The 27715-nt window shown below is 38.3% G+C and overlaps 1 protein-coding gene across 5 annotated transcripts in view; it reads right to left on the bottom strand.

Annotated features, from left to right (window-relative positions):
- The window catches only part of LOC110971776 (major histocompatibility complex class I-related gene protein-like), a 153096-nt gene extending 133145 nt beyond the window's left edge, over positions 1 to 19951 (bottom strand). Inside the window, exons 1-8 of one of the 5 annotated variants that reach the window (XR_007945229.1) lie at positions 19786 to 19951; positions 14551 to 14817; positions 12390 to 12668; positions 11681 to 11983; positions 10776 to 10883; positions 10504 to 10521; positions 10294 to 10343; positions 9358 to 10019 (exon numbers count right to left, since the gene is read on the bottom strand). Coding sequence is in view for 2 of the 5 variants with exons in the window: in XM_051956028.1 (XP_051811988.1) it covers positions 9981 to 10019; positions 10294 to 10343; positions 10504 to 10521; positions 10776 to 10883; positions 11681 to 11983; positions 12390 to 12668; positions 14551 to 14817; positions 19786 to 19837 (1116 nt within the window). In the remaining 3 variants the exon portion in view is untranslated. Of the gene's footprint in view, positions 1 to 8829; positions 10020 to 10293; positions 10344 to 10503; positions 10522 to 10775; positions 10884 to 11680; positions 11984 to 12389; positions 12669 to 14550; positions 14818 to 19785 lie in introns of those variants that run through there. The other 4 variants (XR_007945227.1, XR_007945228.1, XM_051956028.1 and 1 more) reach the window with 4 other exon arrangements.
- Between the last annotated feature and the right edge of the window lie 7764 nt (positions 19952 to 27715).

Raw genomic sequence — 27715 nt, 5'->3', positions numbered from 1 at the left:
CCCACATTTATAGATTGAAGGCCGAAGGAGCCTTTGTGAGAAACCGGAGAAGATGGCTGGAGGAAGGGGAACAGAATACTGCTTACTTCTTTCGACTTGAAAGAGTTCAAGCTAAAAACAACACAATACAAAAACTAAATATTGACGGAGACATGATAGGTAAACCCTCGAAAAATAGCTAATTGTTCAGATTTCTATACCAAATTATATGAATCAAAATATTGTGAAGAATCCACCTCTCAGTTTTTGGGGTCTCTTACAGAAACTAAGTTAATCGACACTGATTTGAAGGAATTCTGTGACAGACCACTAAGACTACAGGAAGTTATATCTGCTATCGAACACCTCAAGCCTAATAAGTCTCCAGGCACAGATGGGATTACCTCTGAATTCTATAAAACATTCTCCAAACAGCTTGCATCCTTCCTCCTCGGTCTTTTCTTAGAAGGTATAGGCAATCAATCCCTTCCTCCTACCTTAACCCAAGGCCTCATAACTAATACCAAAACCAAAGAAAGATCTGCTCCTTATTGATAACTGGCGTCCAATTTGCTTATTTAATAATGATTATAAAAATATTTGCATTGATATTTGCTAAAAGAATAAAATCAGTTTTAGATCAAATAATTGACGAGACTCAATCCGGCTTCATGAAAAACAGACATATTTCCAACAATATTAGACGAGTACTTGACTTAATTGATTATTCCGATTTATGCTCTGATAAAAGTCTGATCCATTTTTTAGAGTTTTACAAGGCTTTCGGCACAACTGAACATAAATTCATATTCCATGCCTTAGAGAAGTTTGGCTTTGGTTCTTATTTCAGCAGTGCTATCAAAACAATGTATATAAATGGAAACTGCTCAATCAGATTTGTCAAGTGGGGCCTAGTTATTTGAGATCCCAGGAGCAACCACCACCTAAATAAAAGCTTTAAGCAGACCAATGAAAAGTTAAAATGAGAAACTATATAAGTTAACCACATGATTATGCTTATGTTTGATGCAAGAATGATTTTAATAGGCTGATATATATTCTGGAAATGATGATTGCTATAGAAGAGAATGATTTAAAATAAGTTATTTGATCATGCTAAGAAAAATGATTTAAAGAAGTGATTCAGTGTAACTAAGTGAGTTTTGAATGGAAGTAATCTGTGCTGTTCTGAGCTGTATGCAGACAGGATGGGAAAAGCAGAAGTCTCCTCAGAAATGAGGAACTTGGAGTTTCCACAGGATGACAGGATGGGCTCAGGCCTACATTGTCATGACAACTGAAGTGTGTGTAACAAGTGGATGTGTTAACAGAAAAGATGGAAAGAATGATGTATGCGTGATAGGAAGAAGGTTGTGTCTTAAACCTATGAATTAATTACCTGGGCGTACCTATTAGTTAGAATTGTGTGTGAAAAGGTGTATGTGCTAAGCTGAAGTCGAGCTAGGGTATAAAACCCAGAGACACAGACACTGAATTGGGAGTTCTCCCCTGGAGGGGGGAGATGCTGCTCGCCGGAGCTGCCGGAGAGCATCGCCAAAGTTCTGAAGAGTCGACACCGGACCCTTTTGCCCAAGAGACGTGAAGACAACGCAGGACTTAGGCTCCAGAGTTCGCTGAGAACATCGTTGGAGGCAAAGTCTTTGTCTGACTTTGTTCAACAAGCGAAGACCACACTTTGCCAGACAGAGAGTCCTGAGAGTTCTGCAGTTGTCCAAAGAGATGAAGAGAGGCAAGCACCCATGGCATCCAGAGAGGCACAGGAGGCAGCAGCAGAGGGCTGCTCCACTCCAGGGGCTGGAAGACCCAGTGACCCACCACAGCCTGATGAGACGGGGGCTTTCCACCACCACCATCCGACTGAGAAGACAGCTGAGACGCCCGCACTTGTGTTCCAGCTGCTACTAAAGATAACTGCCAGACCAACGATTGGCTATCGGGACCTCTCCACTCCCCCTGCCTATGAAGAACACCCTCTGCCCACAAAGAAGACTTCGTACCGAGTCTGCTGGTCCACGGAGGAGTTCAACTAGACGCAGGTCAAGACCGGGCGTGGCAGCTAAGGCCTGGCTGTCCGCTCTCTCTCCTAAATTTACTAATTAGAGAAGATTCTCAGGTACGCTCAGCTTAGTTTAATTAAGTTAGAAATAATCAGAAATAATTAAATTGTTCAATCATGAATTAATGCTGTGCCCCTGCTAATAATTGCTTAATAAAACGCTATATTGCATTTAAAGAGAAGTCTAATGAAATGATTATGATTCACCTATTCTGCATAGTGGTAAAAAGTTAAGTTGATTGTGTGCATTAAATCTAATGGTTCTTAAAGGTTACTTTAATCCAACTAGTTATTTAAACATTACCCCTGAGGTTAGTTTTCCAAACCTCTAAAACGAACCTAGGAATATCAACAAGTGCCACAGTTTTAAGAGGAAAGCTGTCGTTAACAAACGTGTTCAATAAATCAATTCTACTACTTAGGTGGGCTGCTTAGTAAGAGAGTATTTATTGGAGTAAGAGGGGTAAGACGTTTGGAAGAAGACAGTTAGGACCTAGGCGAGTATTCCTCGACACCAGCTTAATTATTCTGCTGAAACCTGTTAGGTGGAATACTAATAGGCAGATAGAATCTAACCCTTTAAACGGAGAGCTGGTCCTGATTTAACCTGAGGCAAGGGTTAAAGAAGGCTATACTGAACGACATGGCGTCCCTGGGTGGGCACGGCTCGACTAAGACAGACGCTAAAAAGGGACTCCTGTCAGATGATACTGACCGACATGGCGTCCCTGGCTCGACTACGACTAAAAGAAAAGTGTCCAAAAGAATATTCTGAGGGTCCAGACCGACACCTAGAATCAACCGCCAGAGCCTTTCAGTGGAAACTGGGGAAGAGAGGGCGAATCTCTTCTGACCGAGGGTCCACAGCTGCGGAGATTGGGGAAGGAGAAGGACGAGACCTTCTGACCGAGGATCCACAGCACGGGTGATCAGCCGACAGAGAGACTCGGGATCATCACGCCTGACGGGAGGTACAGTGAGAACCGCAGGCTAGAAGAAGCCGCAGTGACCTTGGGCCAGCGCACCCCAGAAAAGAGGCACCGCGGAGCAGCCAGACAGAGTCTGCACTCATCCCTGCTCAACGGTCCTACGAGAGGTTTTGAGGAAGCAGACAACTCGAGACGACAAAGACGATGGCTGAGAGCCAGCCAGAGAAAGATGTACTCGTCCCTGCCAAAGAAAAAGAGCCAGTTCAAGAAGACGCGAAAGTCGGAGGCTCCGATGAATCAGAGGAAGAAGATTCATCCTCCAAAACCACAGTGCCCGGGGAAACAACGATCAGTTAAGTGGTAAGAGAGTCCGCTTCGAAGAAGCTTCACCCAGGTTCCACTCCGGTACCAGAACCAGATTGTACTGGTAGGAGAGGGATGGAGCAACTGTCTGCAAGAGACACAGATGAGGAAATGAGAGTTACAGGACATGCTGCATCGCAGGGTGAGAGCTCAGACGCAGATGAGGAAGTAAGGCCAAAAATAGAGTTGGCCACATCAGCTGCAGGCACCCCGGCTGCAGAGGCAGAGAAGCGGCTGTAGAGGATGGCAGCTGTCACTAAGGAAGTGAGTAATTGAAGCACCAGAGAGTCCAGACGAGATTGGGGGGCTCACTGATTGGGAAACGACGAGGTAGATCGTTTCGTCCAGAAGAGAAGAATTGCTGTCGGGATCGAGGAATGGGACCAAACCCCTAAAAGAAAAATTGTCCCAGAGAAGTACGTGGAAGAAGTGGTGCGGGTCGTACATGAAGCGCTTGGCCATGTGAGCACACTTCCTACCCGTAGGGAGCTGGAGAAGCTGCAACTCTGGATTCCAGAGCGCCGTGTGTGACAAGTGCTGAGGGCCTGTGAAGTATGTGGTCGATACAACGCAGGATGCCGAGGGCGAAGAGTAGACGGGCTCACCATCCGGAGCACTATTCCCTGGGGTTCTATCTGCATGGACGTAGCAGGCCCAATGGGGGTTGCAGGGAGAAGAGGTGAGAAATACCTTTTAGTGCTGGTGGACTCTATGTCATTCCATATGGTTACTAAACCAGTGAAGAAAGCTAACAGCTACAGTGTGGTTGGCATGCTAAGAAGAGCTAAATACGAGAAGCCTGACATAATAAAGCAAGTTTTAGATAGCAATACAGTTTTGCTTGAAAGAAGAGTAATCCAAGAAGTGGAGCAGCTAGAGCCAGTTCCAGATTAAAGAAAACCAGGAACCAGAAACCATGGCTACGAGCACACAAGGCTTACCACCCTTCGTCGGAGTAGCCAACGTTAAAGGGGTGGTTACTATGTGGAGATCAACGAGGCTCTGGGCAGGCAGAGCCCTGAAGAAACTGGATGATGCTGAAAGCAGAATCCTGTCAGATGATGAAGAGATGCAAGTCATCGGCGGCTGTGAGGACACATCCGAACTGTTGCAGATCGCTGGGGAAGTGACCGTCACCACTGAAGACGATGGACGGACGCAGCTGGGTGGTGTGGTTGACCTGTCTGCTCTAGAGGATGATGAGTATCTTTTAAAATGACCTGGTGTTAGCTACCTGTGATCTCAAGGAGAGGGTGTCAAGTGGGGCCTAGTTATTTGAGATCCCAGGAGCAACCACCACCTAAATAAAAGCTTTAAGCAGACCAATGAAAAGTTAAAATGAGAAACTATATAAGTTAACCACATGATTATGCTTATGTTTGATGCAAGAATGATTTTAATAGGCTGATATATATTCTGGAAATGATGATTGCTATAGAAGAGAATGATTTAAAATAAGTTATTTGATCATGCTAAGAAAATGATTTAAAGAAGTGATTCAGTGTAACTAAGTGAGTTTTGAATGGAAGTAATCTGTGCTGTTCTGAGCTGTATGCAGACAGGATGGGAAAAGCAGAAGTCTCCTCAGAAATGAGGAACTTGGAGTTTCCACAGGATGACAGGATGGGCTCAGGCCTACATTGTCATGACAACTGAAGTGTGTGTAACAAGTGGATGTGTTAACAGAAAAGATGGAAAGAATGATGTATGCGTGATAGGAAGAAGGTTGTGTCTTAAACCTATGAATTAATTACCTGGGCGTACCTATTAGTTAGAATTGTGTGTGAAAAGGTGTATGTGCTAAGCTGAAGTCGAACTAGGGTATAAAACCCAGAGACACAGACACTGAATTGGGAGTTCTCCCCTGGAGGGGGGAGATGCTGCTCGCCGGAGCTGCCGGAGAGCATCGCCAAAGTTCTGAAGAGTCGACACCGGACCCTTTTGCCCAAGAGACGTGAAGACAACGCAGGACTTAGGCTCCAGAGTTCGCTGAGAACATCGTTGGAGGCAAAGTCTTTGTCTGACTTTGTTCAACAAGCGAAGACCACACTTTGCCAGACAGAGAGTCCTGAGAGGTCTGCAGTTGTCCAAAGAGATGAAGAGAGGCAAGCACCCATGGCATCCAGAGAGGCACAGGAGGCAGCAGCAGAGGGCTGCTCCACTCCAGGGGCTGGAAGACCCAGTGACCCACCACAGCCTGATGAGACGGGGGCTTTCCACCACCACCATCCGACTGAGAAGACAGCTGAGACGCCCGCACTTGTGTTCCAGCTGCTACTAAAGATAACTGCCAGACCAACGATTGGCTATCGGGACCTCTCCACTCCCCCTGCCTATGAAGAACACCCTCTGCCCACAAAGAAGACTTCGTACCGAGTCTGCTGGTCCACGGAGGAGTTCAACTAGACGCAGGTCAAGACCGGGCGTGGCAGCTAAGGCCTGGCTGTCCGCTCTCTCTCCTAAATTTACTAATTAGAGAAGATTCTCAGGTACGCTCAGCTTAGTTTAATTAAGTTAGAAATAATCAGAAATAATTAAATTGTTCAATCATGAATTAATGCTGTGCCCCTGCTAATAATTGCTTAATAAAACGCTATATTGCATTTAAAGAGAAGTCTAATGAAATGATTATGATTCACCTATTCTGCATAGTGGTAAAAAGTTAAGTTGATTGTGTGCATTAAATCTAATGGTTCTTAAAGGTTACTTTAATCCAACTAGTTATTTAAACATTACCCCTGAGGTTAGTTTTCCAAACCTCTAAAACGAACCTAGGAATATCAACAAGTGCCACAGTTTTAAGAGGAAAGCTGTCGTTAACAAACGTGTTCAATAAATCAATTCTACTACTTAGGTGGGCTGCTTAGTAAGAGAGTATTTATTGGAGTAAGAGGGGTAAGACGTTTGGAAGAAGACAGTTAGGACCTAGGCGAGTATTCCTCGACACCAGCTTAATTATTCTGCTGAAACCTGTTAGGTGGAATACTAATAGGCAGATAGAATCTAACCCTTTAAACGGAGAGCTGGTCCTGATTTAACCTGAGGCAAGGGTTAAAGAAGGCTATACTGAACGACAGATTGCATGCTGGTACTTCTTGTTTCTTAAACGTGGGGTCAGACAGGGATGCCCCATATCTCCTTATCTCTTTTTGCTTTGCACTCAGCTACTCACTGACTTTATAAAGCTCAGTCCATTAAAAGGTATCTCAACAGCTGGTAACGAAGTTATCAGCCAACTGGCCGATGATACAACATTAGTTTTAAAAGATCTCTCTCAGATACCTTTATCTATTGACTTGATAAATACTTTCTCTGCTGCTTCTGGACTTTGCTTGAACATAAAGAAATGTGAATTGCTTACTCTGAAATATTGTGACATCCCTTCCATTTGTAATACAAAAGACACTATTACTTACCTGGGAATCGTCATTACTAAAGATAAAGAAACCAGGTGCAATCTGAACTTTGACCTAATTATTAACAAAACTCAGAAAAAATTGAACCAGTGGCTACAAAGAGATTTGTCATTGAAAGGCAGAATTTTGCTGACCAAAGCTGAGGGAATATCCCGTCTTACATATGCTGCTTTATCTTTTGATATTAACAAAAGGGTCTTAAAAGATATTGACAGGTTGCTATATAACTTTATATGGAGGAACAAAATCCACTATATTAAAAAATCAGTAATAATGAACTCATATGATAAGGGTGGACTTAACTTTTAAGACTTCTAAACAATACTTTCAAAATAAATTGGCTTAAACAATTAATTAAAAACCCACTCTCAATTTGGAACTTCATACCAAATTTTATTTTCTCTAAATTAGGAGGCCTAAATTTCCATTTATTTTGTAATTAGTGTTGAAAAAATCCCCTCAAAACTATCCAGCTTCCATAAACAGATGCTTCTCTCTTGGTCATTAATCTATAAACAATTTCTCCCCACATAGATACTACATATGGAACAATAAAGACATCTTATACAGAAACAAATCCTTGTTTTAACCTTTCTGGTATACTCACAAAATACTCTTGGTTCATCAGTTGTATAACCCAGATGGGTCACTCATGACATATCAAGAATTTACTCTAAAATATAGTATCATAATCCCTCTTAATGAATTTAATATTGTTATAAATGCAATCCCCAAAGGAGCAATCATGTTATTTAGAAGTACAGCAGGACAGACTCCAACATTATTACCCACTGATCCAACCAAACTTGAAATTGGTCAGATTTGTTTCTCCTCAACAAGCAATAGAAATCGTCGTATACGCTCATTATTTCAGAAAGATGTCGTATCAGTCCCATATGTGGGATCTTATTGGAACACTTTTATTAATAACCTTAACTGGAGAAAGACCTGGAACCTGCCAGCTAGATATATGATAAATAATAAAGTAAAAGAAGTACCTTTTAAAATAATTCACAGATTTTACCCATCAAAAGTTTTTTTTTTTTTTGCAACAATTAAAAAAAGACATAGACATAAATTGCTCTTTCTGTGAAGGACACCCTGAAGATGCATTTCATTTATTTTGGTCTTGCCCCTTCTCCACCAAATTATGGGAAGATATTTGCAAATTGATTTCTACTTGTATTGATTCAGATTTTTCCTTATGCTTTAAATATGTTTTGTTTGGCTTCACTGAGGATCCATCTACCAAAAGAAAACAATTTTAGATTATTACTCTTATTATATATTTAGCCAAATGGCATATCCACAAATGTCTATACAGTAATCAGAAACCAATTCTTTCCATTTTTGATAATGAGGTCAAACAATACATTAAAACTATTAGACATTCCACTAATATGAAGGCATTTAAGACTGTTGATCTGTGTGCTCTTTTTAATATATTTGTATAATGTAATGTTCTGAGGTGCTACACCTGAGTGTTTGTAAGCCCCTGGCGACTTATTTTTTACAGTGTATTGTGGTGCACTGTACTACATTGTTTCTTTAACTAAAGAGTTCTATATAAAAAACCTGAGTTGATCAAAGTTTAGAGGAGTTGGCAGAGTGACAGCGCCCCCTCTGGACACATCCTGTATCTTCCTCTGAGGTCATGATGGGAAACCACCTCAGAATCACATTAATTTTTATAGTCAAGCCAACTTTATTTAAATGGCTGTGGAATTCCCGAAATTGACAAATTAAAGTACACTCCTCTTAAATGGTTTATTCCTACCTGAGGATGTCAAATTAGTTTCTGTTGGTCTCAATCTGTCAGTTTATCCTCATAAATGACTCACAGCAGATGTATTCAATGAATTAGAAGTTATGGAAAATAAAATCTACAAAAATGTTTTTAGCATCAAGGAAGAGCCTTGAGCAGTAAAAAAAAATCCTGTAATTTCAAGAATTTCTCAATTTAGGATAAATATACATATATACATTTATCCACCTAATCAGCTAAATAAATAAAAAAATCCTTTTACATTTACATTTGGAACAACAAACACAAAAAACACTTAGCTTGATTTTCAGAAATATTTTATTTAAGTATAAAATTTTAATCTGTATCACACTGGGCACAACAATGGCCTCAATAATCCCAACACCACACACCGACCCCAAAGAAAAATGACAAATAAATATAAGCCAATAAACAAAGCTTTGAGAAAAATTCCACATGAAGAAAACAATCTGAAGGAAACATTTCTAATTGGGAAAACCTGCTAAACTCCAAAATAAAAATTTGAATGTAGATATATAAATGAGGATCAAACAGCAAAACTTTAATTTCCAAACCCACTAAAACAGTTGCAGATTAGAGACCATTTACAGACCATCAGAGATCTGAATCTGATCAACATGTCAGAGGGCTGAGACTGAAATCCTGCATCAACTGTGTTAAACCAAAATCTGCTCCATTTTAATCATTTGATGAACTCGACTGACAAAAGGATAATCAGTGTTCATCAGTCATTAATTCAAACACAGAGCTCTGTTCAGCTATGTAAACATGAAGAGCAGCTGTTTGTTCTCTCTTCCTGTCTTTGACCTCAGAAAGCTGCTGCAGTGATTCCTGTCCACAAAACATCTGCCGACACATCTGGACAGCAGCATCACCTCTGACAACATGTCATTCATACATTCAGAGAAAGATTCACCTTCACAGTCAAACTTCTGATGAAACATTTAACAAGAAAAGAAAAACACAAACTGCATTTAATGGCAGCATATAGACAAAAATGAACCCTGGATGCTGGTAAACAGGAAAAAATGATGACCTGAGGCACAACAATCAGCAAAATGTTTCAGAGAGGAGATTTAGACACATATGAACAATTGATGAGTTCATTTGCAAAAACAGGTAACTCCATTTTCAGAAAACTCATTTTTTCATTGTTTGCTTGAGATAATAATAATAATAACACTAATAATTTATTTCTTCTCTATTTTGTCATGTATTTTTCTACTGAGTCAAATCCACTCAACTTCAGTTTGATTGATATTATCTCAAGTAAACAACAAAAAAAAGTTTTCTGAAAATTTATCAAAACAGAGTTATCTGTTCTTGCAAATGAACTCTTCAATTTGATTTCAAGTCAGAAGACTTTGTACTTCGCCTGGTTTTGTAGATTAAAACCACAGACTGAGATTTGTTGATTCCACATTCATTCATTAGTTTTTTAGCATCTTCTCCTGTTCACCGCTGATCTTCTGTTTAGACAGTTGAAGAAAAAGAGAAATAATGAAGCCGTTATTTTTCTTTTTCATAAATTGCAGTCGGTCACCTTTCACTCGATACTTTACATCTAGATCTTATTCTGTAGTTACACTGAATCACACAGTGAGAAATCAGTCAAGAGACAAACATTTCTTTTCACGATAAAACATCACAGGACGAAATGTTTCTGAATGTCTGGTGACCCCACAGTAATAAATACACGTGTGTTTAGTTTGGTGAGCTGCATTTACGTGATAATGTACTCACCTTCTTAGGGTCTAGATCTTCAGCAGAGGAAGTCGAAGTGTCAGAAGTGCCTAAAAAACAAAACAATTCATTATGAAAAAGAGAATTATGTTTTGAGACAAAACTTGATTTTAGTGGTTTAGTGATCAAGTTGCTCCAATGGATGTTAAAAAATCTTCATAGAAGGAGTTCAAAAGTAGAAAATAAACTTGAAACATGTAAAATACTTACTGCTCGCAGGACTGACGCCTGAAATACAGAAAACAGCATTACAGAGGTGTTATTCATTCAGAATGTATGAAAGGACACAGCAATAAAAGCATCTATATGCAGCTCTAGTATAAAAGATTTCAACTGTCAAATAAATATCGAATATTTAGACTTTGCAAAGATGAAAGATACAAAGATTTTACAGTGCTGACACCAAAAAACTACAAATGTTGATACACACTGAAACTAACATGGGCTAAAAGATGATAAAAAAAACATGTATTGTTCCTCACTTTTATATTTTCTTCCACTGATGTCAGCATATTTGACAGCTGCGGTGATGCCGGCTATCAGGACCAACAGTCCTACAACAACAGCAGCAACACGGAACCCTGAAGAACCTGGAACCAAAACCAGACATTCACCCTGTTTATCTCACTGTTGAACCTCTGGATGGTCAGATTATGTTCATCAACACGACTTCTGTCATTCAAGCATTTAAAGAAGATCACAAACTAGAGAGATTAGAAGTGTATTTTAGTGAATATTTAGAGTTTGTTTTACCACAAACACAGTAGTGAAGTTTGTAACTATTTGATTTTTTTTAAAATATTAGCCTGCTGAGAAGTGGTTTACAATTTTGTACATAATTTTAAAAGGCTGCTACAAACTGTGATTTTACCTGAATGATGGAAAATCATGAATAAAGAATAAATTGCCACTGAGGTCTTAATGCTTTAACAAATAAATGCTCTTTGTGTTACAAACACCATTTAAAGGTAAAAATATCAACATCAAATCTAAGTTGTTCTCAGATCAGAATCACCTGTCAGCGGCAGTAATTTCAGCAAGCAAACATGAAAGCACTGATCAGAAACACCCACATTCACATCATGAAGATAAATTCATCCCAGCAAAGACAATAGAAAGAAAAACATCAGTTTTAAAGCAGCTGTGAAGAAACAACACACAAAGTAATGAAGAGAGTCAGAATCATATATCATGAATGAAGATGTTGGTCATAAATATGTGAGACTTTGAACACAAAAGTACAGAGATATGTAGTGGTATATAAAAAGTTAATTTTAAGAGAGCATTGTGGAACTGGCAAGAGAACAATATCTCTATGTAACCTTGCTACAGTTATCAGGTTATAAGCTGCAGTACATTGGAAGTATTCATCAGATTTCAGTCTTACCTTCATTGGTCCTGATCACTGATTTGTCCAGTTTGGTGATGATGTCATCTTTGACACCAGACAGCTGAAACACACAGTCGTACTTCTTCCAGTCTTCAGGAGCGATTGATGAAATCTTCAGGTCAACACTCATCTGGAAGGTTCCATCATGGTTGGGGAGGATCTTTCCTCTGTCCACGTCCTCATAAAGCTCCTCTCCATCTTTCCTCCAGAACAAGTCGGCTCTGTCGGGGTAGAAACCTGTAGCGTGGCAGGTGACCGGAGAGGAGGAAGTCTTCTGGAGGAGAGACACTGAGGGAAGATCTGGAGCGAAGAGAAACACAGCTCATAGTTTCTGGATTAACTGAATACTAATATCAATATTTAGATTTAAAGTTATGTAATTTGGATGACAAGTGTATTTAAAAATGGGGTAGATAGTACAGAAGAGAAGAAAATGAAAAGATGTGAACAAGAAGTGAAAGAAAACTTGGAAACGCTGTGAAAAGAGTAGAAGACAGGAAGAAACTGAGGCAGACAAAGGAAGACAAATAGAATAAAAGTGGTGATAATTATGGAGGAGTGACAAAGATAAAAGAGGGAGAAAAGGGACAAAATGACAAGTGTAAATTGAGACACAATGAGTTGTTTCTTATCATATCAAACTACATAAGAAATTGAGGCAAATGGGTTTTTTCCAAACACATTAAATCAGGTCATGTTATTTTACCTTTTCTCATCAGAGAGCTCCTCCCATAGTTCACATACTTCTTCAGCCACTCAGGACAAATCTGGGTGTGGTAGTACTTCAAGTATGCTGTTCGAGCTTTGTCATTGTCCCACTTCTGTTTGGTGAAGACAGCCTGTGGTTCTGCAGCGATCCATGTCTCTGTCTTCAGGTCCAATGCTATGAAGTCTTCTCCATCATAACCATACTGTCTGTAACCATTAACCTTATCTGTCTCATCATCCCACTCACAGCCGTACATCACCTGGTAAATGTGAACATCTGATAGACACAAAGATCGCAGCACATTCTTCTGTTAACAGTTTACATCACATATTTACCACAAAGACACACTGATTAACACATTTCTAACCAGTCAATCTACATCTGCTGTTATTGGCCTCTTACAATCATCATCTGAACAGTATGCACATTTCAGACAGAGACAGAGTCTGCTGGGAAACAGTAAGATCCAAACAGTCTCCACCACAGACATACTCTGCCTCCACTAACACACAGCTCAAGTCCAGTATCAGAATTAAAAGCTCCATCTTGAACAGATATTAAGTAAATGCCAGTACACTGATGCACTAACATTTCATTACAAAATTAATGCAAGACTTTTTCTTTGGCAGTATTGTTACTGTGTGATAATTTTTTATTCAAGAAAAGAGTCCCACCATCAACACCAACAGTTCAGACAGAGCAAGGTTGAACATAAAGACGGAGTTTGTCTGCAGTCATAAAACCACCAAATCCTGCTGCTCTGTGCTTTGAAATTCTGATCAACTGTTCAGATGATGCTCTGAGTTTTGGACTGAATTTAAGAATGCAGCCAGTTAAACAAACAGCTAGACAAAGCTTACTTTTGACCATTAATCCATTTTTGTATCTTTGTTTTGTATTGTCATCTCCATGTTGTGGCAGCTAGCAGACATAACACAGTGAGGGATGAACTACAAGCTCAGCAGTCAAACTGAATGTTTGCCCGCTGATGTAATGAACCTTTGTTGAATGTTTAAACAGATCAACTGTGATGACGTTCAGTCATACATTTGAATGTTTACTTTTCTCCACCATTGTCACCTGTGTGTGCTGCAAGTGGGTGACAGAGCTGCTCCACCACTCACACACAAGTTGCTCTACAGCCATGGCCATAAGTTTGGACACAGCATGACTTATGTCTGTTTTGATGTCTATTACAGAACATAACTAATATTTTTTGACAGCACCAGTTTAATTAGTCAACAAATCAACAAGGGATATAATATTATCAATAAATTCCAACAATTGGAACAACTTTGTTCCCAAAACATAATATTAGAAGAAAATAACAAAAAAATGCAGTATTTTCACAACCGAATTTGGTAAGAATAACAAAATGACACCAAACTCTTTTGATGTTTTTTTTTAAATATGAAACTTAATATAGTTCTCAGGAGTTGTGTACTGTATTGTAAGTGACAATTTTGTGGTATTTTCTAAGATTCACAAGCGTCATGGTACTTGTGTCCAAACTTATGGCCACGGCTGTACAGTACATATTCATAGCTAAAACTCAGTGCTGAGTTAATGGATTAATCAACTAAATGGAAAACAGGGAAATGATCATAAATTGTCATAAAAACATCTTATATCTAAAATAACAAGAACCAGCCAGTATTTGGAGCTATGCTTGTGAATACTTACATAATTATTTGGTTATCAAAATTGATGATAATTAATTTTCCATTAATTAACTAATTATTTCGCCTCTCTCTGAAACATATTTCCGAAGTTGTCGATACACTGTGGTCAAGTGAAGTTTATCCAATAGGCTGGAGTCTATCCCAGCTGACTTTGGGCGAAGACAGAAGACACCGTGGACAGGTCACCAGTTTGTCACAGGGATGCATATAGGGACAATCACACTCACATTCAAACCTACTGACAACTAGCAGCTAATCTCAGCATGTTTTTGAACTGTGGGAGGAAGCTGGACAACCTGGAGAAACCCCCCGCATGCACAGTGAGAACATGCAAACTCCATGCAGAAAGATCCCAGGTCCTGGTCAGGATGCAAACCAGGAATCTTCTAGCTGCAAGGCGAAAGTGCTAACCACTACTCCATTGTGCACCCTGAAAACATGAACATGTACCGGTAAAACATGAAACATGAACAAACCTCCAGTTTGGTTGAAGCGTTGCTTTAGTACTTCAATGTTGTCTTTGAAGGTCTGCTGTTCTTTTATAAAGATGTTAGTGCTCCTCTTGAAGTACTCTGGATCATCATCAATGACTTCCTTCATCCAGTCCTGTTTGGGCACTGCTTCCGTGGTGTTGCCGTCATAGTGAACGATCTGAACATCATCAACCATTCCAACAACCACAAACTCTGGGAAGTCTGGGACTTGAGAGGACTCAGTGACGAAATACTTCAGAGAGTGAGTCTCTGTAAGAAAAAGTTAATATTGCTTCAGAATTACAGTTTTAAATTTACTGAACTATCAGTTTGTCAGTTTGTTTTGAAGAAAAATAATATAATCAAACACAACATTTCATAAATTAAACATTTCAGTCATGCAGCTTTGCACCCGACTGTCATTCATGTAAAGTTGCATGCAAAAATACATTTTTTTCTTCTGTTAGTTATCACAGAATAAAATCAAACTCCAGTTTAGTTTTCAGTTAGTGGAGACATTTATTATTCATTATTTGTGGCTTACAGTTCTCATGACACTATTTGTTAGACTCTGAGTTTTCATTTTACTTTCAATATTCACAAAATTTATATAAAATATATATATATATTTTCTTTTCTTGACTACATATATATTACCAGGAATTATGAATTGTATTATTTTAATTTGAATAACAACAAGTATGTGATTGTATATATCTATATATCTATTGAGTATTGTTGGGTAGAAATAATTGAGGGTTATATGGTATTAAACATATTCATAATAGTTATTGGCATCTCCCTGTCCTACAGAAGGAGTTATGACACACACAGCTGTTATGGCTCGTTCAGTGTAAGGAAGGGATGAACTAGGGAATCTCCTTGACCAGCAGAGGGAGCTTGGACACACACAGTTGTCATGGCTCGTTTTGTATAAGGCAAGGACCTAATAATTATAGAAAAAAGTGTACAAAATTATACATTTCACATTTGGGATGGCTGCAGCATGAGAAGAAGGGGCTCTTGTGTGTTGTAGCTCAGCCGCCGTGTGGTGCTCTCGGACTGCCGATTCGCCGTGGCCCTGGCATGGGGAGATTGTCTGGAGCGGCCATTCTACTGACCTCAATGGTTATCTTATGAATGTAAAACTAGAATAACAATTATTCTATATGTATCATCATTACAATGTATCATCTAAAAGGTATGTATGTATACAGGATATACACATATACCTAGTTATATTATGGGTCTGTCTGTATGTGTAGATATTTATATTTATATTTATATATGTATGTATATATGTATGTATATTGTCAAGTGGGGCCTAGTTATTTGAGATCCCAGGAGCAACCACCACCTAAATAAAAGCTTTAAGCAGACCAATGAAAAGTTAAAATGAGAAACTATATAAGTTAACCACATGATTATGCTTATGTTTGATGCAAGAATGATTTTAATAGGCTGATATATATTCTGGAAATGATGATTGCTATAGAAGAGAATGATTTAAAATAAGTTATTTGATCATGCTAAGAAAAATGATTTAAAGAAGTGATTCAGTGTAACTAAGTGAGTTTTGAATGGAAGTAATCTGTGCTGTTCTGAGCTGTATGCAGACAGGATGGGAAAAGCAGAAGTCTCCTCAGAAATGAGGAACTTGGAGTTTCCACAGGATGACAGGATGGGCTCAGGCCTACATTGTCATGACAACTGAAGTGTGTGTAACAAGTGGATGTGTTAACAGAAAAGATGGAAAGAATGATGTATGCGTGATAGGAAGAAGGTTGTGTCTTAAACCTATGAATTAATTACCTGGGCGTACCTATTAGTTAGAATTGTGTGTGAAAATGTGTATGTGCTAAGCTGAAGTCGAGCTAGGGTATAAAACCCAGAGACACAGACACTGAATTCGGAGTTCTCCCCCGGAGGGGAGAGATGCTGCTCGCCGGAGCTGCCGGGGAGCATCGCCAGAGTTCTGAAGAATCTTCACCGGACCCTTTTGCCCAAGAGACGTGAAGACAACGCGGGACTTAGGCTCCAGAGATCGCTGAGAACATCGTTGGAAGCAAAGTTGTTCTAACTTTGTTCAACAAGCGAAGACCACACTCTGCCAGACGGAGAGTCCTGAGAGGTCTACAGTTGTCCAAAGAGATGAAGAGAGGCAAGCACCCATGGCATCCAGAGAGGCACAGGAGGCAGCAGCAGAGGGCTGCTCCACTCCAGGGGCTGGAAGACCCAGTGACCCACCACAGCCTGATGAGACGGGGGCTTTCCACCACCACCATCCGACTGAGAAGACAGCTGAGACGCCCGCACTTGTGTTCCAGCTGCTACTAAAGATAACTGCCAGATCAACGATTGGCTATCGGGACCTCTCCACTCCCCCTGCCTATGAAGAACACCCTCTGCCCACAAAGAAGACTTCGTACCGAGTCTGCTGGTCCACGGAGGAGTTCAACTAGATGCAGGTCAAGACCGGGCGTGGCAGCTAAGGCCTGGCTGTCCGCTCTCTCTCCTAAATTTACTAATTAGAGAAGATTCTCAGGTACGCTCAGCTTAGTTTAGTTTAGTTTGAAATAATCAGAAATAATTAAATTGTTTAATCATGAATTAATGCTGTGCCCCTGCTAATAATTGCTTAATAAAACGCTATATTGCATTTAAAGAGAAGTCTAATGAAATGATTATGATTCACTTATTCTGCAAAGTGGTAAAAAGTTAAGTTGATTGTGTGCATTAAATCTAATGGTTCTTAAAGGTTACTTTAATCCAACTAGTTATTTAAACATTACCCCTGAGGTTAGTTTTCCAAACCTCTAAAACGAACCTAGGAATATCAACAAGTGCCACAGTTTTAAGAGGAAAGCTGTCGTTAACAAACGTGTTCAATAAATCAATTCTACTACTTAGGTGGGCTGCTTAGTAAGAGAGTATTTATTGGAGTAAGAGGGGTAAGACGTTTGGAAGAAGACAGTTAGGACCTAGGCGAGTATTCCTCGACACCAGCTTAATTATTCTGCTGAAACCTGTTAGGTGGAATACTAATAGGCAGATAGAATCTAACCCTTTAAACGGAGAGCTGGTCCTGATTTAACCTGAGGCAAGGGTTAAAGAAGGCTATACTGAATGACAATATATATATATTTGTATGTGTAAATAGGTGTATAGAAAGAGCTATGAGCGTATGTTGCATAGGTAGACAAGTATATAAGGTTGTATAAATAGATATGTGTAGATGTAAATGTATAATTGTATATTTATATTATTCCAACGCACCGAATGATGATGTATCTGAGAAAAGACATATTGCATGCAGCTTGTAAATATTGGTGTAAAGGGGGTGGGAGCGTAATAAGTTTTACTTCTCCCCACTCCCTTTCAAGCTTTTTGTTTCTCTTTTTTTGTGTGGGGTTTCTTTCTTTATTTATTTTTTCTTTTGTATGACATGTTTGATATGTTTATGAGGTTCAAAGAAATTGTATCAAAACATCTTGACATAGTAGAAAAACTGCCAAAGTACTGTTCACAACATGTATAAACTTTACCTTGTAAAAGCTCGAAATAAACTCAAACCACAAAATTTATGTTTGTGTTTGCTTAGTTTTTACGACATTTCACGCCATGAGAGGTGAAATTAGATGCCTGTACCAAAGGAACGCCTTGTGATCGACTGAACGAGAGTTATATTCACAAACATCAGCAAATGATAACAGAAAATGTATCAACAAAGCAGGAGGCAGTTTTGCTTCAGCAGGTGATAATATCCTAAAAACAACACATAAATGACATGTAGCTCTACTGCAGATAAATTGAAATATTTGAAACTTAAACTTTGTCACATTAAAACATTTCAATCAGCATAATTTCAAGTTTTTAAAATGTGTTCATTCCAATAAATGAATAGAAAAAGGTTATTGATTTATTTTTATATGGTCTCTACTACAACTATTATTACTTTATTAATGACTTCACACTGATTTCATTTGAATCTTTGTTGCTTATTTAGAACAGAGATGTACAGAAAAATTAATCTTTTCTTTTTTAATTTTATTTTATAGATACTTTATCGATCCCATTTGGAAAATTGTCTTTTTGCAGCTTCTTGGAAAACTGGGCCAGAGCACATGGTCAGCCAAACTACTGCACCTCTGGTGAACACAGATATATGGCCTGATCTTTTCTCAGCCAAAATTCTTTATCCATCATCATAAAGTTTCTCAGGACCTTTATATAACGACTCATGTCCTCCTCAGGTCATATTCATATTCAGTCATATTCAGGACACCGTATGACACATAGAAATCCTGGTTGTTGTGTTATCCCTCTTTTAATCTACTTTAGTGGTGGCACAAGTGTCTTTCTGTGATTTCTTACCAGTGTTTGATTACTACTGATGTGATGTTTTGTTTTATCTATTTACAGTCCAAAACCAAAAGACATGAAGTTTACAAAACTGAAACACAGAAAATCTTCACATCTGAGAAGCTGAACAATAGAAAATGACAAAAATGATCATCAAAATCACCATTTCAGAAATACTGAATAAATGCTCTTGTTGAATAGTTATTTTAGCCCTCATTTTCTGTTTATTGTGTTTCATAAATGTTATATTTATAGACGTCAGCTGGGAATTTGAGTGTTTAACTACTCAAAATCCAATGTTGTTTTTTTTTTAAATAAAATACATTTAAGGTATTAAACTGGCTAATTCTACTTTATGAAAGAGCATTGGGTCAGAAAATTAAACTGTTGTTATTATTTTTAGCAACCAATGAGTTCAGTTCAACCACGATACAGTGGCAATATTGCATAAACTTTAAATTTTAAGGTTTTATTTTCGACCTCAAGTGTATTTATTTCTACATATTCCCATTTGTTTTATGTTATGACATGTAATTGCTTACTATCTGTTCTGTGTTATGCAAGTCCTCTGCAGCAAAACACCACTGAACCACCATTAATGTAGACATGCATTTATAACAACATAACATAGAAACGGACAAGAGGACAGTAGCGTCTGCAGTTTTACACAAAGCAGGTTGTTTTTTTTAACGCTTGTTCAGATGCTGTTTGCTTTGTTTTTTAATAGGACATCTGAACAGCCGCTTTCCCATATAAACGTAAAAGTTTTTCTCTCAGGCCTAAAATATTAAAAAGTAAGTCCTGATTCCCGTAACAGACGCTATTGAACCAAACATTCATATTTACATAAAGACACGAAGCTTTATTATAACTCACCTGCCGTCACTTGGTATATTCCCACGAGGAACACGAGAATAAGGATCTTCATTTATTTTGCATTCTTACTTTGGTTAACTGAGGGTATGTTCTGATAAAGAGAAAAAACAACTCTGTGTTCTGTCCTGATCAGTTCGGGAAAGTTGGAAAGACATTCACAGATTCGGACTTCCGCCTTCAATAACAGGGACCGTCCGCAAATGGCAAAACTGCTCTAACAGCGAAGAGAGACATGAAACAAATATTCAATTACTCAACTTTTATACACTGTAGTGTCACCAAATTTACTGCAGCAATCAACTGGCTCCTGCAGGTCATACTACAACTCTTGATTTGATAATAAATATATTTTTTCATAATTTCAAGGAATTTTTATTGAAATAAAATGCAATAATTTAACTCTTATGTACTGTAGACAAAATTAAACACTGTTGAACCATCAGCTGTCTCGTGCTGGTCATATTACAACTCTTGGTTTGATATAAAAAACATTTTTTCATAATTTTAAGGATTTTTTAGAGTAATAAAATTCAATAACTTTACTCTTGTACTGTAGTGTCACCAAAATCCCTGCAGCCATCAACTGGCTCCTGCTGATCATACTACAACTCTTGATTTGAGATTAAATAAAAAATCTGAATTTTTAAAGAATTTTAATTACTTTATTATGAATAAATTTTAATCACTTCACTCTTCTGTACTGTAGTGTCACCAAAATCACCGGAGCCATCAATTGGCTCCTGCTGGTAATACTACAACTCCTGGTTTGACATTAAATTAGTTTTTTTCATAATTTTAAAGATTTTTTTTATTATTCTATTATTATTTTATTAGTAATAAAACTCAATAACTTTACTCTAATACACTGCAGTGTCACCAAAATCACTGGAGTCTTCAGTTGTCTCCTGCTGGTCATACTACCATTCTTGGTTTGTTATAAAAACATTTTTTCATAATTTTAAGGATTTTTTAATTTTATTACTATTTTATTAGTAATAAAATTCAAAAAGTTCACTCTTATGTACTGTAGTGTCACCAAAATCACTGCAGCCATCAATTGACTCCTGCTGGTCGTACTACAACTCTTAGTTTGATACTAAATAAAAAAAATCTGAATTTTAAACAATGTTTCTTTGCAATAAAATTCAAAAATAAACTCCATCCAACCATCAAAAAAGTCCTACTGATCATACTTTCAGGTTTTTTTCCTCCAAGTATTGTCTGTACAGTCCGTAAATTGGAAAATATTAGTACCAGTTTAACATTATTTTTAAATGAATCAGTTAATGCTGCAGCCTTGCCAGAAGGTCTTTTGGTGACAGTCTAAACAGTTTAGTTTGATATATTGTTTGATATATTGGTGTTTTCTGATACTCTGGTTGGTGAGGATTCCTAGTTCCATTACTGTTCAGTATCATGTATTTGGACAAACGGGTGCACTGTGGATCTAAAAATATATTACCACATACATCAAGAAAAGTGTCATCAAAGCTAATTTACTCATAATCCTTCAACTTCACACACAAGCACGCACACTAAATAGTGTGCACACCCTCACATGACAATAAACAACCCAAATAAAATAAAATTCAGTTACTTTTGGTTAATCATGTTCCACAATCTGCCAACAAAAAAATGGATGAGCACTTTTATCTGTTACAACAAAAATGTTTGAGATGTATAACAACAATTTCATTACTAATATAAAATCCCTAAAATCATGAAAAATAGTTAAATATCAAACCAAGAGTTGTAGTATGATCAACAGGAGCCAATTGATGGTTGGACAGAGTGTCATTTTTCTACAGTACATAAGAGTGAAGTTAGTGACTTTTATTATTAATAAAATAATAATACAGATAATAAAATAATAAAAGTTCTGTCAAACCAAGAGTTGTAGTATGATCAGCAGCAGCAAATTGATAGCTCCAATGATTTTGGCGATACTACAGTGTATAAGAGTGGCGTTATTAAATTTTATTAAGAATAAAAAATGCTTAAAATTCAGTGTTTTAATATAATATCATACTAAGAGTTGTAGTATGACCAGCAGGAGCCAGTTGATGGCTCCAGTTATTTTGGTGACACTAGAGTACATAAGAGTGAAGCTATTCAATTTTATGACAAATAAAATAATAATAAAATAAAAATTCCTTAAAATTCAGATTTCTTATTTAATTTCAAATCAACTGTTGTAGTATGACCAACAGGAGACAATTGATGACTCCAGTGATTTTGGTGACACTGCAGTACATAAGAGTGAAGTTACTGATTTTTTCCTAATAAAAATAATAGTAAATTAATAAAATAGCCCTTTAAATTATTTTAAAAAAAGTTTTTATATTAAACCAAGAGTTGTAGTATGACCAGCAGGAGACAACTGATGGTTAGACGGTCTTTATATTTTTCTACAGTACAGAAAAGTTGTTGAATCTCATTACAATAAAAAATTCCTTAAAATTATGACAAACAAATTTAATATCAAACCAAGAGTTGTAGTATGACCAGCAGGAACCAATTGATAGCTGCATTAAATTTGACACTACAGTGTATTTAACTTAGGTAACTGAATATCTGTGTAGTGTCTCTCTTCGCTGTTGCAGCAGTTTTGCAATTTGCAGACGGTCCCTGGCTGCGCATGGACGCCAGTGTTATTTCTACAGCTTCAAAGACATCTACTTTTGATCAAATTGGCCTTGTAGGACATTAGCTTACAACGACTCGAAAGAGGCATTGTTTATGTTTTGACAACGTATATCTCATGAGTTATTGATGGCAGGATTCCGAATCTGTGAATATCTTTCCAACTTCACCGAACTGTCCTGATCAAGTGTCGGATCTGAAATGAGCTGAATTTCTCCATCTTCTCCAATGAGAATTATTCTGGTCGTCAGCGTCACTTAAATCCGGGTTAAACTCAACACCTGAGGTTGTGGATGAAAGTGAAAGTAAACTGCGTATTTTCATATTTGTAGTTTCTTCACTTTGTTGCTTATGACATGAGTATTTTATCTTCTTCTGCTCAGACTGTAATTATTGTTATTCTAATGTGATATAATGTGCAGAAATGTTTTAATTTTCACCAGGGAAAGCACACTTTCTACGAAATTATGAGGAGCCTCCTCTCATTCCAGGCATCTTATCTCCAAGGGTGTGCACCTGTTTGGAGCCTCTTCTGTGGGGATTAGGGAGACCTGGGAGAAGTACGAGGTATTGGCTTGATCTAAGATGTTTGGGACAAGAGTCTGTCTGTAATCCAAACCTGCTCAGTCAACAGCAGACACCAGCTGATTCAATTCAAGGTTGTCCACTGTCTCCACTACTCAAACAACAAATGCAAAAGATTTACCTCTTCGTTTTACCATTGTGCAGCAGGTGCAGAGCATCAGTGGGCACCTTGTCTCACACTTTCTGCAATTGTCCCTCGCTGTCTAGATTCTGGCCCAAGGTATTTGACTGGTACTCCAAGGCCTACAAACAGTCCCTCCCATTGGGCTATACACTCTCCATTTTCTCTCAACTCACCCAGAGACTCCCCACCAACTAAGACGCAGCAGTCACTGGTACTCGGCATGATTGTGGCCAAAACACTCATTCTTATGGGCAGCTGTGGCTTAGGTGGTAAAGTGGGTCATCCAATGATCAAAGGGTCAGCGGTTTGGTTCCCGCTCTGTCCTAGTCATGTGCTGTTGTGTCCTTGGGCAAGAAAATTTACCCACCTCGCCTCCAGTACAGCTACTCATAACGGTGTATGAATGTTGCTGGTGGTGGTAGGAGGGGCTGTAGGTGCGGATTGGCAGCCACACTTCCGTCAGCCTCAGGACAGCTGTGGCTACAAATGTAGTTTGCCACCATCAGAGTGAGAATGTGTGAGTGAAAGAAAGTGTCAATAAGGGATTTATTGTAAATGGATCTGAGTGCAGCTGTACAGCAGTGCCAATAAACCAATGTCATATTTCTACTTCCATTATATACTCTAAAGTTAAAAAATTTGGGGTCACTTAGAAATGTCTTCTTTTTTTTTTTTTTAAAGAAAGACAGTTTTTTTTCCAATGAAGATAACATTAAATTAATCAGAAATACAACCTGGACATTGTTAATGTGGTAAATGACTATTCTAGCTGGAAACAGCTGATTTTTAATGGAATATCTCCATAGGGGTACAGAGGAACATTTCCAGCAACCATCACTCCTGTGTTCTAATGCTACATTGTGTTAGCTAATGGTGTTGAAAGGCTAATTGATGATTAGAAAACCCTAGTGCAGTTATGTTAGCACATGAATAAAAGTGTGAGTTTTCATGTAAAGCATGAAATTGCCTGGGTGACCCCAAAGTTTTGAACGGTAGTGTGTTGCATGCAAATATGTAACAAGGCAGATGCAGTTGCTCCACACTCTTCTTTTTCGGTGCCCAGGTTTAAGTTTATTCGTGCGATTCCCACCTACAGCCAACGCGATCTTCTGATCATCGGTCTACAGTATCATCAGGCTGTCACATAAAAGTGTATTTCTGAAACTGCACAATATATCAGAGGAACCAAAATGAAAGTGAACTTATTTTAGTCTGTTTTAGACAACAGCGACTGAATAATGCTAAATAACTTTGCTTGAGGATTCTACATAAATATTACCACCTTAAGCTTTATCCAAAAGACATAAATTAAAGCTTTTGTGCTTTGGCTCTGTTGGAATTGCTCTCAGATACATTGCTTTTGTCTGTTAGTTAATTGTGGATCATATTATTCCCACATTTGCTTTGTGCTTTGAACATTTGCTGATCTGATCCCAGGACGGTCACACAGTTTACAAAAGCAGCATCTACAGGACAGCATGTTTTGTATAAATCCACCTATTATCACACATGTTTACTGGTAGATTTCTCTTAAATTCATGACATAAAATTACAAAGTTTCTTACAGGGAATAATCAACAGAAAACCAGTAATTTGTCCTTTAAACCTTAAGACAAGTGTGAGTCCTCCCTAAGCTAAATTGAGCCGTTTAATCTCTTACTTTGTCAGCACAGTTTCTTATGTTTACAGTATAACATGAATTCAAATATTGAATTTCTAAACATTAACTGTGTTTCTCGCATCAGAACAAGGAGTTAATCAAAAAAGTTTAACAAACAGAGCTTTGACTACATTGTTTTGTTTTGTCTTTTGTCAGATCCCTTCAATGGGCTGAAAAACACATCAGAGTTCTGCAGAAAATGGAGCTGTGTGATTTATTATGCCCTTAAATTTAGACACACACATTATCACACCCATGCAGATTGATCCTGGTGCACCTGTGAGTCACGCCTCCAACTCTGATCAAACCTTTGCCGCCATTTTGTGTCTTCCTTGTTGTTTTGAAATGTCAGACACACAAACAGCCGTCTGTCTCTCAGTATTTGATCCTTAATACTCAAAAGTAGTGAGAATTTAAAGTATATATACTGATATGCAGTGCTATATGCCTTAATAATTTGTTGACTTGTGATTTTAAATAGTTTTACACACAAAGATAACAACACGTTTTAATGAGCTGATACAGGCAGATGCAATGAGTCACACTGAACCTACTGAGAGTGTAACTAGATTAACTTGTTTTTGGCATCTACAAGCTAAACATACAGCATGAGCTGCAAAATGTAGTTGAGATGATGTTTGTTGTAGTAGTACAGTCTGTAACAGTGTTAGAGCGCCACCACTGGGTCGGAGCAGAACATCCCTCAACGCTTCTTTCTGGGAAATCACATGATGAGTCTGTTAGGTTTCATTTATGGGTATATGACACACAGATCTGGTGTGATCTGAAAATACTGGCACAGACACCAGGAAGAAAGAGTGAGTCATGGTGGATACCTAAGCCTGTTGTTCTGCTTGTTTCAACACATTCTTCCAAAGATGAATCAGAAAAACAATCATAGATGAACAGTCAGTAAAATTATGTGCAGTTGGCTTTCAGTTAAGTAAGAAACAACACCACAAAAAGGCATAAAAATTATGATTAACAGTAATAGCAACTTTTGAAAATCAAATACATAAAACTAAACTTTGCATGTATTGCAGTCTAAATATGAGTTATAAGCTTAACATGCTGCATTTACATTATAAAAACAAGTGCTGTGTGTGTGCATATTTAAGACTTTTTATTGTTTCTGTTTCTCTTGTCCTCGTCTGACCTCTGCTCTCACAAACGGGATAATGTCCACTTACTTAACATATGATTAGATAATACTTTATTGGTCCCCACGCCAGGGAAAATTTCCATTGTTACAGCAGCAACATCTTTCACAGCAGCACTTAACTTGTGTATGGTAAAAATAATGATAATAGTAATAACAATAATATGTGCAATATATACAAGAATGAAGAATGAAAATGAATAAATACAGTATTACTACACTATAAACGACAACAAAGTGGCTTGTATAAGTCCGGTTTATGTTAACATCAGCCAGTGATGCTGATGTTATAAAGTCTTATAGCAGATGGAATGAATGACCTGTGATAGCGCTCCTTGCAAGGTGGGTGTCTCAGTCTGCTGCTGAAGGAGCTGCTTAAAGACTCCACAGTGTCATGCAGTGGGTGAGAGGGATTGTCCCTGATGGATGTGAGCTTTGCCAACATCCTCCTCTCACCCACCTCCTCTATGGAGTCCAGAGAACAGTACAGGACAGAACCAGCCCTCCTTACCAGTCTGTTCAGTCTCTTTCTGTCCCTGTCAGTGCTCCCCGCTCCCCAGCAGGCCACTGCATAGAAAATATCAGACACTACCACAGTGCTGTAAAATGTCCGGAGCAGAGACCTGCACACTCTAAATGACCTCAGTCTGCTCAGCAGGTGGAGACAACTTTGGCCCTTCTTGTACAGGACCTCTGTATTATGTGTCCAGTCCAGTTTGTCGTTGAGGTGAACACCCAGGTACAGGGTGTCTATAAAGTCTCTTTACAATTTTAAGAATTTATCACAAAGGCATTTGATAAGATATCTTAACCAGATTTTTTTTTATCCCAATCAGTGTTTAATAAAGTTTGTAATCACATTGAAATTGTGTGTTTCAGGTATCCTGTTGGTGAAAGAGGTACTGTTAAATGAAACCCTACAAAATGGCTACTCAAGAGAAGGCACAATGTGTATCTGCAGATATCACTCCCTTGGACTTCTTTCTGTGGGGTTTTGTTTAAGATATTGTGTATCCAACAAAGATGCGGGACGTTACTGACTTGAAGCAAAAGATTTCTGATGCCATTGCCACCACTGATGAGGTTATGCTACAGCGAACATGGCAAAAAATCGAGTACCGACTTGATGTGCTTCATGTAACTAATGGTGCTCATATAGAGGTGTATTAAATGAGGTAGAAAGAACTTTAACAACCACTGATCATAATAAAACAAATCTGGTTATGATATCTTATCAACTGCCTTTGTAATAGATTCTTAAGATTGTAAAGAGACTTGATGGACACCCTGTATTTGTATGTGTCCACCACCTCAATATCCAAACCCTGGATATTCACTGGTGCAATCTGGGGTGCCATCTTCCTGTGGAAGTCAAGGACCATCTCCTTTATCTTTTTGATGTTGAGCTGCAGATGGTTTAGCTCACACCAGTCAACGAAGTCAGAAATGATAGTCCTATACTCCCCTTCATCCCTCTCAGATACACACCTGACTATGGCTATATCATTGGAGAACTTCTGGAGGTGACAGCTCTCAGAGTTGGTACTTCTTACTATAATGTATATTTTCAGCATTAAAGGATGCACATAAAGCAGCTGTAGAAACACTCTGACCAACCACAGCTATGGTACAACTCAATTGAACGACAATTTTTAATACACTAAAGGAACAAATGAAGCACGCACGTTTGTGGGGAACTCACCCAAATCAAGAGCTGTAGGGTTATTGTTTGGCAGAGGGCGCCATCTAGCGGTGATAT

The sequence above is a fragment of the Acanthochromis polyacanthus genome, chromosome 11 (genome assembly GCF_021347895.1).
Source record: "Acanthochromis polyacanthus isolate Apoly-LR-REF ecotype Palm Island chromosome 11, KAUST_Apoly_ChrSc, whole genome shotgun sequence".
NCBI classification, from domain to species: domain Eukaryota; kingdom Metazoa; phylum Chordata; class Actinopteri; family Pomacentridae; genus Acanthochromis; species Acanthochromis polyacanthus.
The sequence above is the reverse complement of the archived record's forward strand: the minus strand, read 5'-3'. Positions and strand labels throughout refer to the sequence as shown.